This window comes from Coptis chinensis, chromosome 8 (assembly GCF_015680905.1).
Source record: "Coptis chinensis isolate HL-2020 chromosome 8, ASM1568090v1, whole genome shotgun sequence".
Lineage (NCBI taxonomy): Eukaryota > Viridiplantae > Streptophyta > Magnoliopsida > Ranunculales > Ranunculaceae > Coptis > Coptis chinensis.
Genome location: NC_141463.1, coordinates 60837313 through 60858332, shown reverse-complemented (window position 1 = coordinate 60858332; position 21020 = coordinate 60837313). Strand labels below are relative to the sequence as shown.

At 39.2% G+C, this 21020-nt stretch overlaps 1 protein-coding gene across 5 annotated transcripts; it reads left to right on the top strand.

Moving 5' to 3' along the window:
• Window positions 1-331: 331 nt before the first annotated feature.
• Window positions 332-18518, top strand: LOC147482265 (small ribosomal subunit protein mS47-like). 5 transcript variants are annotated; one of them, XM_086575374.1, is made up of 12 exons: window positions 333-618; window positions 691-808; window positions 3686-3769; window positions 10228-10312; window positions 14519-14583; window positions 14658-14962; window positions 16513-16573; window positions 17324-17422; window positions 17503-17615; window positions 17699-17753; window positions 17861-17902; window positions 18034-18518. In XM_086575374.1, the coding sequence occupies exons 3-12, from the start codon at window positions 3710-3712 to the stop codon at window positions 18151-18153; spliced, it is 1005 nt and encodes a 334-aa protein (XP_086431500.1). In that variant the 5' UTR covers window positions 333-618; window positions 691-808; window positions 3686-3709; the 3' UTR covers window positions 18154-18518. The 5 variants fall into 5 exon arrangements, with proteins under 5 accessions (XP_086431502.1, XP_086431500.1, XP_086431499.1 ...); XM_086575373.1 differs by having other exon boundaries at window positions 14498-14583; XM_086575375.1 differs by lacking the exon at window positions 17699-17753 and having other exon boundaries at window positions 14498-14583.
• The last annotated feature ends 2502 nt before the right edge of the window (window positions 18519-21020 follow it).

Below are 21020 nucleotides of genomic sequence, written 5' to 3'. Positions count from 1 at the left end.
TGTTAGAAACGCTCGAAGGTTTTTTGGGTTTTTTTGTGAGTGCGCGAGAGAGATGATACCGGTTAGAAAGGTTTTCCCGGTCATGCGCGTTTTAGGTGGGGGAGTGTATTGGGCTTGTTTTGGACTTTGTTGTTGGGCTTGGGCTGGAAGGACCGTATATATATACAAACTCAAAATGCTGTCTGATGATGGACCTCTCTTAGATATGTAATACATTGGGTTGGTCAATTAAATGCTAGAGTCCATACATCAAACGGGCCGAAAAAAAAATGTTCATTCCAAGTCCATTTCAGCCCACCCACCAACATCACTTGAAACGAATTTTATTTGACCACGTGGCGAGGGTTTTTGAGAGTAAAACCCAGAAAACACAGTCAAACATCGGGTTGGCTGAGAGAGAAAAAGATGATTTGGAAGAGCTTGAAACCACTATCGAAACTGAAACAACGTTGTACGCATTACTATAACAACAGAAAATGTTTCTCAGCTCTACCAAATTATTATGTCTCCCAACAAAACGAGGATATTGAAAAGCAGGTTTTAGTTCAAGGATATGCCAATGCAAGAGTCGCTGCTCTCAACCGACCCTCCGTTCTAAATGCTATCTCTACTCCAATGGTCAGTGCGTGCTATATTTGTTTTTTGATTTTATAATTTGACTAATTAAATTATTTGATTTTATATACACAGGCTGCACGGTTGAATAGATTGTATGAGTCTTGGGAGGAAAATCCGGATATGAAGGGCAGTGGAAGGTCTTTCTGTGCTGGTGGAGATGTCGTGTCACTTTATCATTTGATTAACCAAGGTTTGTTTTAGTTAGAATTTCATATGTAATAATGTGTTGCTAGAAATGCTAGTTTTTAGTGGCTGAACTATAAATCAAAGTTGAGAACCCAAGTCAAAGAAATGAACCACGTATGCCTCAGCAAGTAATCTAAAGTATCAGCTTTCATGACCATTGCCCTTTGATAGTTTCACTTTATAACAAATGCCCAAAGTAACGGACCTCCTTTTGTCATGAATTGTGAAGACTTCAAGAACCCTTTTTCGCGAGATGCCCCTTCATTCAACTCCCCGCATTATATTTATTGATATATTCTTTATATATGTCGATCTATCTTTAGCAGTGTAGGATTTTGTTGCTTACTGAGTGCAAACTGTGCAACCGTATGTAAGGAACTTTTCGGCACACTATATAAGTTCATATATCTTCTGGGAACATATTTAAAACCACACGTGAGTATAAACACAGTTAAATTTCTTGTACTTGTGGTGAAATTGTCTAGGTTTTTCATGTTTTATGGACTATGAAGCACGGACACTCCTCTAGGAGCAACGTATCCGTTTCGGACACCAACACTCCCTGACCTCCGACACGTGTCCGATACTCGATTTGGAGTGTCGGATTTATTAAATAATTTTTAGAATTTCCGACACTCCGTGGACACGCTGGGGACACTTTTATATTTTATTCTTATTTTTTTAAAAGTGATTAAAATACTTAAAAGAAGACACGACTTGGTAGGGGTTTTATTTCACTCCTGAAATAAAAAAAATGAGACACGATGCACAACTGCACTTGATGATTGCTAAATCCTTTTTATATATATTTGTTACAAATCTTCTGTAATTGTTATTTCTTTAATTGGCATTAGCTTGCATTATTGGACATGTATGTTGTTGTTTAATCTTTTAGAGTTGGACATGTTCAAAACTAGTGTTCATATTTTGATTAAAATTTGGTGGAGAATGTTAAATTTCAATTATATATATATATATATATATATATATATATATGTTATTGTGTCCATGACATATCCGTGTCCTACTTTTTTGAATTATGCTGTGTCCGTGTGTCCGTGTCGTGTCGTATCTGTGTTGCGTGTCAGTGTCCATGCTTCATAGTTTATGGATGTTGCGAACTAGCGATCATATGTCAACAATTTTGCTTATGTTAATCGTTCAAACATATATCTTTTATTCCCCAAGAACCCAAGAGAGTGACATTATCATTTACATGCCGACTTGTCTCATTAACAAAGTGAGGAGCATGTTTCTTAATAAACTTATGTCATGACTAAGATAATTTATATCATATAACTGCTTCCGATTTTCTGGCCGGACAAAATGAATATTTTCCATTTGGTAATGGTCTTCCTTGGTGAATTCATACCGATAATGTTTATTAATCAATCAACCAAGTATGGCCAAAGGCCTACAACTCAATATATAGACTAAAGGAACTATGAATGTAGAAGCTAGTCTTCTAATTCATATTTAGAAACCAAAATACCTAATTTTTGGAATAAAAAATAAGCCGAACAATATCCATGCTAATAACATCAAATTAGCAACCAATTAACCCAATATGGGACTAAAATTAAGGTTTCAGAACACTAGAATGCATCAACTCTCCCCCGGTTCAAAAAAGTTTGTCCTCGAACTTGCGCGCGCTTGGACACTCGATGAGGACATGTATCACATGTGACTATGAGCATCACCATCTTTTAAAAAAGGATGGAGAATGACCTTGTTTTTCTGCAATTCAAAGAATAAGTGCTATCCCTCTCATTGTTGATAACATTACTATCATACAATCATGGTCGTGTAAATGACCAACATTGATATCAACGACGTTATCCCAAACCCGATCAGAAGTCTCCAACATACACTTCTTAGTAACTGCAATCTTAGAAGAATTGCTCATCCACTTGAAAATATGTGGCCTAAAATGAGTAATCGTTTCCAAGCCAAGTTTCTGAACAGTAGCAAATGACACCAAATTTGCACAACTTCCCAGATCATTCACTATAGTAGGTACATGAGATTTTTCTACCGTAAGTGTTGGAAAATCTGTATCAGTTGGAATTCAAGTGCCCTCTGTCTTAACTTGTGTTACATCCTTTGCCATACAACTTGAAGCACACAACAACTCAATTGAAAGCCAGACCAAATACTGCAAGTTAAAGGATAACAGTGAAAATGTCTTCCAAAGAAGCACACACAAAGAAAGCAATCTTAAAAAGCCAAATGTTAAGACTAGATAGTAGAGTCAATGTTTTAAAAAACGTGAAGGGTCTTGAGGCAACGAGCCTCTGAGAGGCTTAAGCCTCATAAAATGGTATTTTTAACTTTCTTTCTATTCATCCTAAAGAAAGTTTCTAGTTATCTCCTCAATCCTATGAGCAACTCTTAGGACTTGAGAAAAGAGGCAATGATTTGGAAAGTTCAAGCTGGTAGTTCTGATAAGGACGAGGTGACCACCCTGGGCAGATATCAGCATTTCCATCATGCAAAGCGTCAGCGTATTTTGAAAATTCTATGTGGTAGAGTTCCAAAATGACTGGGTACCAGGAGAGGAAGGCTCAAATAAAGGCAAGGAAAGGACTAGCCAATCCATCGAGATCAGGTGCTTGACCAACTCAAAGACTCATGTAGTCCCGAGTCCTGACACCACCTTGAAACAACAAAGGACTTCATTATCAATTTGTCAAAAATATTTACCTAGTTGCGAATCCCCAGTCAAGTGTAATTAAATGTAAAAGGCGACTGACCCCAAGTTACTAGCTGTTTTCATTGTTGTAATGTGCTTTATGTTATTTTTGAAAAAATGCTCCCTTGTTCAATTGATAGGTATATTTCTTGTATTATGCTCATTGTATATGTGATTGGTTCTTTGAAGGTGGCTATCTTGGATGGTATCACGATGGGGGGTGGGGCAGGCATTTCACTCCCAGGGACATTTCGAGCGGCTACTGACAATACAGTATGACTTATATTGAACCTTATGCAATTTACTTTATACATCAACTTTTTTGGTCCTATTTTCTGATGAAAATTTCTTGGTGACTTCATTATTGATGTGTCAAAAATATTTACCTAGTCAATTAGAATGACTCCATCATCTGGTCTCTAGGCTCACCTGTCTCCCTCGTGGCTAGACACTAGGCTTGCCCGCTGCATGCCTGTACCTGTAACAGCACCAATAATGAAGTAAAATACAAATCACCAATAAGAAGTAAAATACAAATCAGAGTTGGACCCTTTTCTCTACCTATGGATGGATTTTGCCCACTTCAACCAATTCTTCACATATCACCTCCGCTAGCATGCCTCTTTCTCCCTATCTAAAAAGGGGGAGTTCAGTTTCCTTCTCCTATGGATCTGGTTTATTGCTGACCTAAAGCTTCCTGCCTCCCCTACCTCCCAGTGTAATAAGGGTACCTAATGCTGTTGAAGGCGGGGTTTTATCTTCCCCCTGGGGACGTATTGAGGTCATCGACCAAAAGAATAAGGGCTGGCAGCTCCTTATCCTCAGTCTCCATTTGTGGATTGCCCCAAAGCTGGATCCCTTCCAGCTGCATAAGTGAGTTAGCTTTCCCGTCTGTCCTCCCTCGCCTACTATGAGCTCTGGATCGAGAGACCAAGGGCGGTATTCCTGGCTAAAGGCCTAACTAGAGTGATTCCTCTGTTATTAGCTTTTGCTATTAGCTCTCTTCTTGGCTGGCTTTCTTCTTTGTGGATTGCTTAAAGAGCTTTTTTTCAGTGATAAATACGGTCTTTCATAGCTCGATGTGCCTGTATCCTACTGTTAGTTTCATAAGGAATTATTAAAGCCCGGTCCTCCATTCCTTTGGAATGATATACTAAGGGCTGGCCTAAAGCTATTTTAGGAGCGAGAACATGGCCACGGCCTCTATCTCCTGCCAAGGAATATAGCCAGGCCTTCCCCTGCCCTGTATGGAAGTCAGTCTGCCCGAGATCGAAGGAAGCCAGCCCTCGTGGGAGAAGAGGAAGACCCCTTCCTTTGGTCATCTTGTTGAGCGGAATAAAGAGCCAAAGGTCTCCTCTTCTATACCCACTTCATCGTCTGGAAAAGCGGGACTAGAAAAATGAAGAATCTTTCCAAAATCTGCTCTGTGATCAGTGATTCACCGGCCACTAGATCTAGGAATCCCACCTTATTCTCAAACCTGGTGGCTCGGTTGATGAGCACTCCTGTAAGCTCATCTTGCATACAAATTCTGGGTAGTCCCAAGTCCTGCATCCACCAATAACATATCTTCCCTTAAGTGTAAAACTTCAGATTGTAAGGTGTTTCCACTACATAAGAAAAAACTTGAATTAGATCTGGGAAATGATCGAATCAAATAGATGCTCATCATAAGCTTCTCCTTCGAACCCTCCTCTTCCTATTGATCAGAAGCACCCAACATCTTTAGAAGAAGATTTTCGGACATGAAACTTCTTTCAACAGAATCCCATTATCGACCGGTAAAGGAAGTGACATATCTCAAAATCTAACTTTCAACCCTGAGAATAGTAGTTAGTATTCGGGAACCAATCCCGTAGAGAAGATGAGATCCCATCAAAGGGCATTACAAGAATGGCTTTTGTGCCAGAACGGATTGCCCTAATAAGGCAAGGTTTAGAATCCTAATGAAGCATACTCCCAGCACAGGCTGGTGAGAACAGGATTGAATGCACCTGTCTCCTATTCTATACCTACCGCCCTTACTTGCTTCATTTTTCTTTCTCTCGACAAGCCGATTTGAAGAAGAAATCCTCTTCAGGTTCTAAGGCCCATACCACCCTGTCAGGCAAAGGTAGGCAAAGGTACTGGGGGAATTCCCAATACCCTAATCGCCTGCCATGTCCCCCAGAAAAGAAATTTATGGCTGTAGGAAGAACGCACCTCTGATTACCAATAAGGTCTGAAAGGCGAGCAACTTCTGGAATATGAGAGATAACCCAAAAACTGTAGTCGACTGGCCGGGATAAGGGGCCATTCGTAAGCCAAGGATGATGCCAAAAACTGACCGAGGTTCCGTCTCCAATTTGACAGAGAATTGCATCCATTACATCATCTTTTATTAGGATAATATACCACGACCGAATCAGAGTCTTTAGGCCTGTCCACCTGCCAAAGAGAATTCCAGCGAAGAAATTTCCTCTTAACCCAAGACGACCAGAGAGGCTTATTCCGGGTATAAGATCGAGACTATGAAACTCTCTTTGTAGCAGTAGGAGAATGGAATCTTTGAGGAAACCTTTAAGTTATCTTTCGATTTCCCCTGCCTTGTCTTTCTCTTTCTGGGGAAAGCCCCAGGGCAGTCTATCGCTCCTGTTAAAGAAGAGCTAGCGGAATACGTAGAATCGGCTTCTTGAGGAGATAAGTCTTATACTAAGCCCAGGAAGAAATTTAGCAATCTAGCAGTCATTGAGACAGAGACATAGTGCAGTAGTAGGATCAGGAGGCTTAGGTACCTAAGGGGCGTAACGTTCGTTACCCCACGCGAAGGGATAGAGGAAGCCTGTATCTAATATCTAGTAAGGGAAGGAACTTCTTATGTAAGAACAGAGCGAGATTCGTTTCTAACAGAAGTTGGAAAGCGGATAAAGAATGCATAATTTTGTACTAGAAGCTCTTTGATTACCGAAGGCGGGGAGCCTTCCACTCTCAGGCCTTATCCAAACTAATCAAAGAGAGTAGGTGGCACCCTCGGTCGCCTTTACTTTGGAATTTTCTCACCTTTTCTATACAAAGGAGGTTGACCTTAACTCGCTTGGGGACTGATTCACTAAGTCGTTAGAATGAGGGTCGTAGTGCATAGGAAAGCAGGAGGATCGGGAGCTGGGAAACCTAGTATCGAGCAAAGGTGGCTGCCTCCTTTCGGAAGTGAAGGAGGGGCAAGGATATCTATCCAATCGAACTGGTAAGAACAAGTATCCGATCAAGTCAAGTGCTAACCCATGCACAGAGAAGGGAAAATGAGCTACTATAGACTGTTTGAAAGAAGAATGTTAAGCTGCTAGTGATAGAGATTGAATATCTACTGAGGAAGCGCTCTTAAGAAGAAAAAAGAGGGGCTGGTGCCATATAGAATATGCATTGGATGACGGAGTGAGGGAGGACAGGGCAAAGGAAGGATTTGCTGCCTTCTTAGTTATATGGCCAGAACTTTCTTCCTCAGAACCCGATGCTAGGCCAAGTGCCTCAGCCTTCAGTTCCCGTTAGGAAGACTTGGCCAATCTAATTTTAAAAATGTATGGCCCTTGATTGCAGAGAATAAATAGGCCTAATAAAGCATTTATTTCTCTCATCCAACAAATAAGAAAGAAGACTAGTAACTAGTCTGATAACGGAGTTAAGCTTACCTTTTGAAGAGACTTCCTGCAACCAAGGCTTGAAGGTTTGAAAGAACTAGGAAAAAATCTTTCTATTTATAGATCAAATCTTGCCGGCCCACTATGTCTATCAATTCTGAATAACTTGCTATGCACTTTGAAACTACCCAAGACACCCCTGACACATGTTTTTTAGCCTAAAGATACGCTTTCTGGAGCCTTTTTTTGGTAAGGGTGGAATTTGAGCCGAGCGGCTCGGGCTCGGCTTGTTTAGCTCGGCTTGAGCCCGTTCATTTAATAAGTGAGCCAAGCTTGAGTCTATATTATAGCTCGTGTTACAAACGAATTTGATGAAACTCGGCTCAATAAGCTCAAATAGCATCACCGTAGCGTAAAATTACCAAGCTACTCTGGCTCGGCTCGCTAAAAGCTTGGCTCGAGCTCGTTCATATATTATATGAGCCAAGCTTGAGCATTTTTCAAAGCTCGCTTAATAAATGAGCCGAGCTTGAGCTTAGAGAAGCTTGGCTTGATTAGCTCGAATTCCATCCTTACTTTTTGGGACAGAAAAAACTTTTGTAATTTCCTTTTCCGAGGAATAGCCCTAGTCTGATGGTGAGGGGAGTCATGCTTCTCGGACTTTGACTCCTACATCTGCTTTGTTCTCTTCAGTTAGCGCTACGATAATGGAGAAAGTTCTGCTATGCACCTCTCGCCAAGACTAGTTTATTTGCCTTTCAATCAAAGGCCGTATTCTCTGCATTCCCACTCTTGATTCAATTCCTTCGACACCTTCCACCAGCATTGGCTTCACGCTCCGCCCCTATCCCAACAATATTCCAACAAGCCCATCTAAGAGCCTATTGGTCTTACCAGCAGCCTATCCCTATCCTATTCCTATTCTCTGCTCCCAAAGAACCTAGACCACTGATGCCGTTGAATGAACGAAGACTTCATTTCGGAAATGCTGTTGAAAGATGAATCCTCTGTGCACATCCAATTCTTCCTGAAAACAGAGCATTTCTTGCTTCTGATCTTTCTTGTCTTATCTTATCTGTGCTTTGCTTGCATTTATATGTATTTTTCTCTCTCCTTTGTCTCACTGAGCTAGCAATCATTCCCAACCTCCAGCCCGCAAAAAGAGCCAAGACAGCTTTACCGAGCATAGTGAGAAAGAGATAAACCTTCCGGTGGCATTAATTGGAATGAGAAGGAGCGAGGATGTGAACAGGATTGGGAACGAAATTCTCTTCATTGGGATTTCCTTTCCTTGGTCCCTATCAAAAATAGTAAGCTAATCCAGTTATGCATGTGTTCAACAGCTTTCATTTGAATCATTTGCCCGGAAAAGAGCTAGATCTTAAAAGTCTCGCATATACCGCTTCAAAAGGAAAGATAGGAACTGGTTTAGTTGAGGCAGAAACTCTGGTTTCTTTGAGCTCCCTCATTGGGATCAAACCGATGAGCAGAGAGCAAACAGCCTACTTTAAGTAGTTCTATTGCTGGTAAGCTTAGCCACCTGAACACGACGAGACTCTCTTAACATATGATGTCATCGGATAAGTTTTTAGACTTCTTTGGCTTCTTTCGGTATGATGGAATTGGCTAGGGGTTTACCAGAAATAACTAAATAGCTAGAAAAATAAAAGAGCCATTCGGTCACTACAGAATCTGTGAGAAGTGGAAGTATAGTTTTTGTTTCTCCTGGCAACCTAGCACCAGTGCATTCAAGAAATTTCAAGTCACATCCCTTGGTGGGAAGAATAGCGGCATCCTCAAGCTAAGCTATGTCATCCACAGGTCATGGAAATCCGGAGTTTAGCATGTTGTTCCATCTCGAATTGAAGCTCGGTGTGCTCGCTGGTTGGTAACTCTTATTCGAACTGCCACAGTTAGGTCTCACAAAGACCTTGCCTGTGTTCTTGCCTCGTCAACGGTACTTGCTTACTTATGAAAGCCGCTTTCAATATGACAAGCCTTCGAGATGGAACCAACTCTGATTTGTATCTAACCAATTCTCGACCTACCAATGACGTATATACCTTCATAGGTAGTGACATACTTTTGGTCCATGATGGTACATATGACATTTCTATGCATCATGGTTTAAGTTCAACTCAAAGCATGATTTAGCCTTGTTGGTTTGGATGTGTGCATCTAACTTTCTTGAGATGCACTATATTGTTGGCTGACAGGATCTCCTACCTATTTGAGGAGAATTTGGAAGCAAAATGTCTTGTTTCTTTTGTCCTAACTTTAGGGGATTATAGATGAAAGAGTTATGACATGAAGTCAATGAAGATGAATCACAACTAATTTCATTTTCATTCAAGTCTTAACATGCTTGTAAAAACAGTGCTATTTTGTGAGGATTCTTTTATTTTTGAGGGGCTTGCTTTTTCATCTCTACATAAAGAACTGGTTTGTTAGGCACATATTTTTCCTTTAAAAATGTTAGTCATATTTGGCCAATTGATGTCACATAATTTAAACTACACTTCCTTTCGGTGGTCTTAGGCTAGGGGACATCATCTTTTGGTGGGATAATCTAATTTTTTACTAGCGGTTCCTTGTAATTCCGAGAGACCTTGTGGACCTGAAACTGGGAAAAACAGAGAGAGAGTAGACCTGAAACTAGGAAAAACAACCTTTGAAGCCATATGTTGTTTGTAGCATACAACCTTTCAAGCCATATATTGTTGCAATATGATAATTTGTTCTTTTCTTGGTAAAGAAGACCGAAATTTAGTTTACCTGAAGCTAGCCTCTGAAGCTCTAGAGACGAGACACTTTCAGTATTAGTCTTACTATTTTTTTTTATTCTGCTGTATAAATATCTCATTAAAGATCATTTAAGCAGTGAGAATTTCTCTTCTGTTACAACACACCAGTACTTACCCACTGAATGTCAACTAGAGTTACATTATGTGCTTATTATGATTGTTCAATTTAACATAATGTGTATGTCAGTCACCTCTTTGCAATATTACATCATTAGGAAAAATGGCTCGCATACTTGGGATGCAGTGTATTTATATCATGGCATTCACATGTATTGTTTTGGATAATTTCTCATATTATTTTGACAAAGTGCAGGTTTTTGCCACTCCAGAAGCTCAAGTAGGCTTCCATCCTGATGCTGGGGCTTCATACTACCTCTCTCAGTTACCAGGCTATCTAGGTAAGGTCTAGCTGTGCAAGTGGCCGTCAATCCGCCTACATTATCATGCTCTGCAATGTTATATACTTATATATAATTTTTCATACTGAGTTTACCTTTTGTGTAATTGTTTGAGTTGGTATATATAATGAATAGTTTTATTTGGAGTCGGTTTAAATCTATGTTACATGGACACGCCATATTTAAAAAATAATCCGTGTAGGATACGTATCCATGGGTCCATACACACGGACACATATTGTATGTAATATAACTCAATATTTTGTTGTGTCAAACACTTTGTATCCGTGACGGATACGGACACACGTATCCATGTCAATGTAACTTAGGTTTAGATAATCATGGTCTGTTGCAATGTTTCTCACTTTTTCCTATTTGGATATCTTTGTAAGAGTGGGTGAGATAATGTAGGAAGATTTTCATCATATTACTAATTATGAAGATTGGAACCGGAAGAAGTTACCAAATGTCATCCATGGGCGGTGATGGGTTTGATGGGTTCGGGTCAGTCTCTAACTATGTTGAGTTGTGTGGGAGAAGATATGGTTGGGAGTTGGGACACCAAAGGGAGGTCAAGTATACATAACAACCTCTTTAAGAGGTTTTGCCTTTTCTACTAAACATAATGGAGGACTTAAAAAAAGAGGATCGTTTGGCTTGGACTTCCAGAGGAGCTATAAAGTAAAACCCTGTTCATTTCATTCTTTTGTCAATGTTGCAAAGGATTCAAAGACGGTTACGAAACCATAGGCTGGTTGTAGCAAGATCTTACTTGGCTAGCAAAGAACCCACCAAAATTACAACATGAACCTTCAAATTTCAAGAATCTCTAAGTGTCATTCCCTCAAAAATTTGACAAACGCTTGTCCAACCAAGGAGCGCTTCTGTATAGTTCCCTTTCTTGTTGCTTGAAGACCCTCATCTACTCTTCCATAAAGTCTATATGATGGCGGTTGGAGATGCTTCACTGGACATCTAACCTTACTAGTGGTGGAAGTAAAATAATCTTACTGGCCAAGGCTTCTCTAATGTTGGAGGCCTCACGGTTTAAGAAAAGATGTGAAGAAAAAAAATGGGCATGTGATGATTGATCAATCTTTCCCTCATTCACCTTGCAAAGAAAGCAAAATTTGTTCGATCCATGTTTTGGATTCTCTCCAAGTAGCAACCCAACAAAAGAAGAGGATTTTGATGATCTACTCAATTTAGAGGATGAGATGTTGGATTTGGAGTTATCGGATGAGGTAACGATGAGGTGGAAGTAATGGAAACAGGGGAAGGGGAGGAAGATGAAGATTAGGTGGGCTTCGTAGGGTGTTGGGGTGGGGTTTTGGTCTTGAAGAATTAATTGCTGGAAAATAATTGAAGTTGGTGTAATCCGATATTTATGTTAAATTGCTAATATATTAAATTTAACGTATCAGGGAAAAAAAAAATACCAACTAGTGAAAGCGACTCTATATATGATCACCTCATTGTTCGCTAGGACCTCAACTACACACTCCTTATTAATATTGTGATGTATCTTGTTGGCGGAAGCTTCAACAATGGATGAACATCAATTATGATTAATAGACAAAACACCTAAATTTAGGGTTTAAACCTTCAAACATGAAGAAAGAAATAATATTCATAAACAACCAACCTAACAATGAAGGCCTAGATGCCTTTATATAAGAAAACAACTACTAAATCTAATTGGAAACCAAATAGGAAACCATTCTAAATCCTAATCCTAATTGAATTAGGAAACCAAATAAAATAGAAACTACTAATTATTAATTAATATATGCTCATGCATCATACTCCCCCGCTTGAAAGAACTCGTCCTCGAGTTTGTTGTCTTGAAAATCCACCATTGTATAAAAGCTCCACATAGCCATGTACGTGACCCTCCCATGGTTCAAAGGAAGTCGACCTCGAATTTTGCCCAAGTAATGACTTGCAAAAAGAACCAAGTACCATGCAGCATGAAGCAAGAAGGTTTTACTGGATTGCAATGAACCAGTGTCCAATTTAATACGTTGAACTGAATCAGAAGGCCTCGTGGTACTAAAAGGTCGCAAATAAACTTTATAGGCCCTAAGTGGACTTTGATGGCCTCGGATCTGATCCATAGGAGTTAAAACTTTAACAAGAGAACGCATGAAAACAACACCTAATAATCCTGGTCTTTGAGCTGTGTATATTGCCAAGTATGGTTTCCAGTCACCCATCTGAATGTCCCAAACTACAGGCATGATATTCACACTGCCACTAATGAGATACATACCATTTTTTCCCAAATTCACTGAATGAACATGCTTTGTTGGCTGGCAGAGTGTTAATGCCTCATCTCTGCCGGGTATTCTTGGTTGACCAATACAATAACCAGAAAAGTGATATTTAGAGTAAACAAAAATACCAAGATCAAAAAGAACTTCCGATTCTTCGTTCTTAATATTTTTCGCTGCCCCCAGTGAAAATTGCATCATTGTAGAATCCAATAGGGGTTTCTCCTCTTCAATTGATAATAGTTGTTGACGAGAAGGGAATAGATGATGCTTTACAGCAGTATCATATGCTGAAAGTTGGTTGGATTTGTCCTCACTTACCAAGATACTATTCCAAACCACATGATCTGCCTGGGATTTTGTATCATTTTCAGTTGGTGTAGAAGTAGAATCGTTTGAAGCATTCCTTGGATCATTCGATTGGTGGTCAGTGTGTTTGTCTGTCGTGGGATCAATGGCAGCACAAGCTTGTCGTTCACAAGAGCTTATAGAGGCTGCTCGAAACAAAAGGTGTTGGCGCCGTCGTTTGCTTTCATAATTAGACAGTGGATGATGTTCTCATGCAGGATCACTATATCAGTGTTTCCTTATTTGAGATAATTTGCCTTGTTGGTCAGGAAGAGAAGGTTCGTGGGTTTGCCTAACTAACAAAAGTGACTTTTTTCCATGGTGGTGCTGGTGACAATTTTTAAGAGGGGAAACACCATCCTTCTTTGTATGGTTGGAATCGGTATAATACATCGATTCGTGGGAGGAAAATTTGCATCCTTTCTATGACTTGAATTTTCGTCGCAAACTAACAACTGGTGATGGAGGAGGGGAAGGAGGCTCATACCTTCTTGAAGGAGTAAAACTCTCGCGGCGGCTGCTGTCTATATCGTAAGTTCTCCCATAATTGTGATCGGCATGGTACTTCGACCCATGGAAACTTCGATGATCGGGCGGCGGCAGTGACTCTTCTACTTCTACGATACTCCATGACAATTAACCAAGAAAATTGAAAAAAAAAAAAAAATCGCAGTGAATAGTGTTTGGTGACATAGTAACCCGTGCTGAACAATGTTATGGTGAATAGTACTTGTGAACGTACTTGTGAACAGTGTTTTTTGAATTTTTTTTCCAAAAATCGATTGGCTCTTGATACCAATATGATGTATACGAAGGTGGAAACAACTTCGAATCAATAGTACCAATGATTAAAATTGATAAACACCTAAAAACTAGGGTTTAAACCTTCAAACATGAAGAAAGAAATAATATTCATAAACAACCAACCTAACAATGAAGGCCTAGATGCCTTTATATAAGAAAGAAACTACTAAACCTAATTGGAAACCAAATAGGAAACCGTCCTAAATCCCAATCCTAATTGAATTAGGAAACCAAATAAAATAGAAACTACTAATTATTAATTAATACATGCTCATGCATCATATTGTCTTTACAGAACAAAAACCAATTATCAACACATAAGACGCAATAAAGAAGGTCCTACTAGCTCTAAGCCTGTTCTCTAGTCTCTTCCGCTATGAACAGGAGTCTGGAATAGCTTCAATAACAGTATTGAGAAGATAGGGAATATAAGATTTTCTGGTCTAAGACCTCTCCTTAGGACAATGGTATCACCACAAGATCCATTAACCAAACCTTAGAAAGCAGAGGATAAATGCAGCTATGGTTGATATTAGCTCACTTAGAAGTAATCCAGTTCTACCAGAATGTTACACATGTTAGACCACTTAGAAGTAATCCACTTTACCATGTCTAGCTTCAGGGTGCTATCTAGTCCACTTTGAGCTTCTTTTGTTATCTTCCTCATTAAACTTATGACCTTGTGTGCCATATGAATTTGATGGGGATCTAAGAATTTGTTTATAGGTTTAATATCCTGCTATTTATTATTGTCACAAAGGGGAATACTTGGGTCTAACAGGAGAAAATCTCAGTGGAGAAGAAATGATTGCTTGTGGCCTTGCTACACACTTTACACTGAATGCGGTTGGTTGTGTTTCTCCCTTTTCTCGATATTGTACCTATTTATTTTCTGCTATATAACTATCTTTACCTAACAGAGACTTCCATGCTGTGTTGCATGGGTACGGGACGGAGTGTCTGGTTTGGACACGGGTACGACGATTTGGACACGGCGAGATCTGAGAATTAGGGTCTGTTTTGCTTGTGTCCGGGTGTCCGTACCAGTGTCCGCAGGACACGGGTACGCGATACAGAGAAAATTAGGGCGTACCCATGCAACAGAGCTTCCATGGGTCGAAGAACGACTCCGTAAAATGATTACAGATGATCCATTTGTGATAGGATCTTCTCTTGCACAATATGTTGACCTTGTTTACCCAGATAAGGGTAGCGTACTTCACAGGTATATTATTCCGTTGTAATTAATAATTGTGGACTGCATCTACTTTTCATACATTAAATATCAAATTTTGTGTTTGGTAAAGTTCCCAGCACTTCATTTATAGTTTAAGTGATTGTGCATCTTTCCATTCTGGACCCATCTACATCTTGGTAGATCAATTCATGTGGCTTAATCAGGAAAAGAACCTGGTAAATGAGTGAAACTCTTACGCTAAATGAGAAACCAAAGACACGTGAAGGAAACATAGAAATGTACGAAACATGTGCGCTAGGCAGATAAAAGTGGAGGAATTTGTGGATGCGAAAATAGACACTTTTGAAGATATAGGACAAGCTTCTATAGTTGAATGGGATGAATATGCCTGTTGCCTTCACCACAAACATATGTATTCATCGTCATAATTGGATACAAAAAAAGGCTTTAAGCCAAGCAAATCACTACTTCTTTAGTGGGACTAAAAGCTAGTGCACCTGTGGGTGTACACACAAACTACCTGCATATTTATTTGACGTATACATTGGCACAGTGCTATTGTTAAGGATTAAGGGATCTGCCTACCGCTATTGTTAGTCTTAAACTTTAGGAGCATCCAAATGTGGGACTATACTAACATCTCAACATGCCCCCTCACGTGTGGCGTTGCTTCAGCCTAACCCGTTAAAGACATACTTGGGTGACGTGGAGTAAACACAATACCATCTTAAAAATTCTAAGTGTCCAAGTATGTTTTCCACGTGTTAGGCTCAAGTAATGCCACACGGGGGGATGAGATGTTTAATGGGACCTAGGAAGTACGGATACCGACACGGATACGACACGACACGGATACGTGGACACGACATTTTTCAAAAATATAGGACACGGATACGTCATGGACACGTTTGAATAATATATATATAAATATTATATAATTGAGCATTTTTCACCAAATTCAAATTAAAATGGCAATTCATCTTTCTTCTTTCTTCATGGGGTTTTAAAAGGAAGGTTTTGAAGATTTATCCATGGAGGTTGTAGATTAAAATTAGTTCGCCAGATACCACTTAATCACATCATCTTTCTTCTCTTGCATCTCTTCTTAACTTGGATTTTATTTCACTTGTTTTTTTTTTGTTGAAGTTCCAAAAAAATTTCTTGTATGTGTGAGATTACTGTCCCTTGCGTATCCCCCACGTATCCCCCGCGTGTCGGAAATTAAAAAAATTAATTATAAAATCGGATACTCAAAAATCGCCAGATCGACACGATCGGACGCCAGATCGGAGCGGGATATCAGAATCGGGCACCGATACTTCACCCTTAGGGACGTATCGGTGCTTCATAGAATGGGACATTGAAAGGCTTTAAATATATGAGTTCACAATATGTGAGTTCACTTTGTACAGTATCGTATGGCTTTAAGTGAACAACATCTCAACAATTATGTCACATTATAAAAATATGCACTTATCCATTGGCAGATGTTCAACTATAAACCCTCTCTACTTAATTTTGATTCTAATTATTCATGCTCTCATATTCGTTTTTCCACTTCTGTGACACTTATTCAGGATCGAGAAAATTGATAAATGTTTTGGTCAGGATACAGTTGAGGAAATTATTGATGCTTTGGTAAGCATGAGTCTTTGCAATGTTCATTCATTTTATTTTTGCTCTCCTTTTTTCCCTTTAATTACAAAACTCCTGTTGGGAAAAGTACCACCCCCTTTTCCCAGTCCTTATAGGTTTGGGCAACTATGCTTTGTGGAGCTTCATATCTGGTGGTGAAACACATGTTCAAGGAATGAGGTTGCACAAGCTCTAGATGGAAAAAACTAAACTTAGGTGGACTGGGAAAACCTGAACTTTGGTGTACTGAAATGTAGACTGAGTTTTATATAGTTGTTTATCTACTGGTACACTAAGTTTTATTTCAAAATATTATTAGATAGAAACTTATTTAAGGGACTTTGTGGTAGACTGACAAATAAACCAGTGGCAATTCAGATGTTTATGGAAATCTGGAATTGTTATATCTGATAAGGTTTTTTGATGATTTTATCGTAGGGTCAGGCTATATAGGTGATCACCCTAGAAAAGTCAAACACGTGTGACGGTGTTATTGTAATTTCAGTAGAGAGAAGGCAAAGTGTTTAACTGAAATCTTAAAAATAGTCAACTGGAAATAGTAAATAAAATACAAGAATTGTAATCATGTCATTTTTGGTGCAACTCAAAAAGTTTGGAAGGGCAGGAAAGATCTCGGAGCCGCAAAATGTGGTTAAATTTAAAATTTGATGGAGATATTAAAGCAATGCACGAAATCCAATATTGGAATATGGATTCTCATAAGTAAATATTCCTCGTATGGTCCTTGCTCAGGAGAACGAGGCAGCTACTAATTATGATGAATGGTGTACTTTGGCATTGAAGAAACTGAAAGAAGCCTCGCCATTGAGCCTAAAGGTTTCCTTAAGATCAGTAAGTTGCTATTTTTCAAGTATAACTGAAACTTACTGTTATAGTTCATAGCTTAACTGCTTTTAATGTCCTGAACATAGATACGGGAAGGCAGATTTCAAGCAGATTTCAATCGCTTGATCAATGCCTCAGCCGAGAGTATCGTTTGTCCCTTTGTAACACTTCCAAACATGTCTCTGATGATTTCTGTGAGGTAAAATCTGTTATGTACCTGCGCATGTAAAACACTATTATTATTAGAGCTGTTCTTCAGTGCGCGAGATGTATTGTGCGCAGGTTATGTGGGCCTTTGGATCAGTACTTCTGCCGTCCTATACACACGCACCCCCTGGTATGAGTGGCTGTGATTTCACAGCGCACCATACGACTTGCGCAGGGTAGATTTAGCCTTATTATTATCCCTTCTCTTGTTGATTAATTAATGTTTTTTTCCTCAAGGGTGTTCGGGCACGACTGGTGGATAAGGACTATGCTCCAAAGGTACCTTCACTTCCTATATGTTTCATGATTTGCTGTAGACTCTAACAGACCCACTCAACTCCTTATCATGTTTTTTGCATTGGGCATTCAGATATCTAATTAATATTGGGTTTGTGATATGAAATATGCAGTGGGACCCTCCTTGTTTGGATCAAGTATCAAAAGATATGCTTGATTTTTATTTTGAGCCGTTCAATGAACTTGAGCCTGAATTGGAGCTACCCACAGCGGTGCGGGAGCCTTTCATCTGATGCATACCTGTAGTCCAGTGTTGTGAATCCGACAATAGGATTGTTAGTTATATGAGATTAGATGGACTGAGTTTTGTTGTAATAGTTTTGTTATGGCCATCTTTTTAAAAGGACATGACTTTATTCCTCAAATTTTGGTAGAATCAATCAGTTTTCAAAACATGGTCGTGCTAAAATGAGCCCCATGAAATGGCAAAGCACGAAAACACAGAGGCGGGAAGAGAAATTAGAAGAACTGAAATCGTGTTTATGTCCTTCAAAAGCATTAATTAGTTCATGTGAATAAGTTCACGTGTATTCAAACTGAGTGCTAAATTCGGTTGATGCTGACATGATGTAATGTAGTAGATGGCTTCTTGTCTGCACTTCTTTCCTTTCTTTCTGAATATGATACTGGGAGAGCTGGGCAGCTTACAGACCAGGCCTAAGGCGGAGGAATGTGAAGGAGCTCAAATCTGTGCCACCAAAGTACCAAACACGTGTGAAAAAGTGCAATTCAATGTTGGTGACGAGCTCCTTCGCATTAGTTAGGGGCAACCAACCGACCTCTTTTCACGGTGTTCTTGGCACTGAATCACTGATGCTGGTAGAGTGGTTGTAGTAGGTAATTGAAAGTGAAGGGTAGCAATGTTTGATCCTTAATTTGGGGTGTTGGTATTCGTCTATTCGGTGTTTGTGGGCTGTGCAACTATACGTATGGCCCCTCAAAATATCTCAAATGCAAGATATATATATACAATTTGGGTTGTAGTAGGTGACATGATGTTACGCTAAATTTTAACTTATTGAACCTTAAACCCACTGTAGTGTTACTCTGCATATCAGTTGATTATCGGGGAAAACAAACAAAAACTTTGCGTATCAGTTACACCCGCATGTTGGCATGAAATCCCATGAATATATATGCACACATTGGTGTTCTTGTCGCACGTATTTGCGCTCTTGTAAAATCTAAACACGCCAAATTTAAAGACAAGGGCACAGAGCCCACACGGCTCCCCGGCACCTAACTTTCGGGTTTGTCAAGTAGCTCGTTTAACAAAAATCCGAAGCCAATTTCAGCCCGAAGTTGAAAACCATATTGTTTAAACCTGTCGACCATTGGTTCCCTATAAATACCCGAGTTAGTGGCAAAGCTAGTTAGTTTAGTTCTCAAGTCTCTCTCACTAGCAATCTCAGATTGCGTTTGAAAACGAAATGAGTTACTTTTGTTTAACTGTACTTTTAATAGATTATGTTTCCAGTTTAAGTTGGTCGTTAGTTTCCTAGTATATCAAATTCTTTGACAGGTACTTTACTACAACTTCTAGCTTGCTTCTTTAATTTGCTTTACTCGTTCTTCTTTCAGTATATTCTGCATATGGAACACTCTTCCTAGTTTATAGCATATCAAGCATTAAGTCATAGGGGTGGGTGGACGGGTGGTAGATACAGTTTTCTATAGTAGAGATAATGTTTTTGTTGAATATTGGGATAATTCTTATGTTATTGGTTCACTCCATGCGACACCCTCGGCCACTTTTCTTTTATGCCATGTGGCGTTGGTGATTCAAGTTTTCAGTTCACGATGAAAACGCACGCAAATGTAATGTAGATGTAGGAACTGAAAGTGAGAAATAACCAGCATTGTGCTTTGTGCGAATTAATGCGCTTTGCATGAAGCTCATGTTTTAATATGCACACCGCTATACCACTTACCAACTCAATGCTCATGTTTCTGTTATTTCTTTGACAGGTGAAGTGATTATTCACTTTTTTATTTATTCTAAAGCAATGAATTGGATTCAGCGCAAGATCTATCTTTACAATGTCACTTTTGGGCTTTACATGTTGGATTGGTGGGAGCGTTATCTCTTTAGTATCCTTTAATATATTATCGGTTTCGGCGTGTGTTATAATTGGTTCTTTTTGCCCTGTTTTGCAAATTCAAGTGAATAATTTGTTTTTGTAGATCTGCATATTTGTTTAGCAACTTAAGTTTCTTGTGGTTTACTTTCTTCGAACTCATCTTTACCGGTTTTAGTTCTATAGATTACCTTTGTTTTTTCAATTTTTTTCACTTGGTAAGTAACTATTCTATTTATATATAAAATGAGTAAAATACAAGAGCATAGTAAAATAAAGCATATAGGATCCTGCAGACGGCAGTGGCTCTTATTTACAAGCTCTTAAATCTAAAGTAAGTCAATTTGGGGGCCTCCACTTTATATGATAATATAGGCCTACAATCGGAGAGTGTTCACTATTTTTTGGTCGCAGGAATCCTAGGATAACTTTGTTTTGCAACGAAAGCGTAAACTAAGTAAAATGGTGATAACAAATTGAATGGGTGATGAAACACAAACAAACAAAGTACCAATCAATGCAAAAGTAAAACAAACAAATAATGGAGACAAGATTTACGTGTTTCGACAAGTTGCGCCTACATCCACAAGCAAAGGAGAAACTTCAAATTGAGAGAGAATCAAATTGTATTTACACACTCACCTTGGTTCAATAGAACTCCTAAAGTCCCATTATTTATGAACTCATACATTGGGTTAAAACCCTAACATCATATATATAGTGCATCTGAAATTTCAATTCATCTCGATTTATTCGTGAAAAATTGGAACTTTACTTGTGCAACGCCATGGGTGTGCGCCTATCTGATGGAGCACAAATGATAGGCGTGCGCCTCTCCCAATATCCCAACAATCTCCATCCGCGCGCGCCTATGAAATGAAACACAATGATAGGCACCAAGATAGAGTGATAGACACCAAGGAGAACCCCATTGATATAATAACCATAGTGGTTTCTGGAGTCAAGTTCCACCATTGCTTGGACTTGATTCATATCTTTCATTTGAGATGATTTAGCTCTTA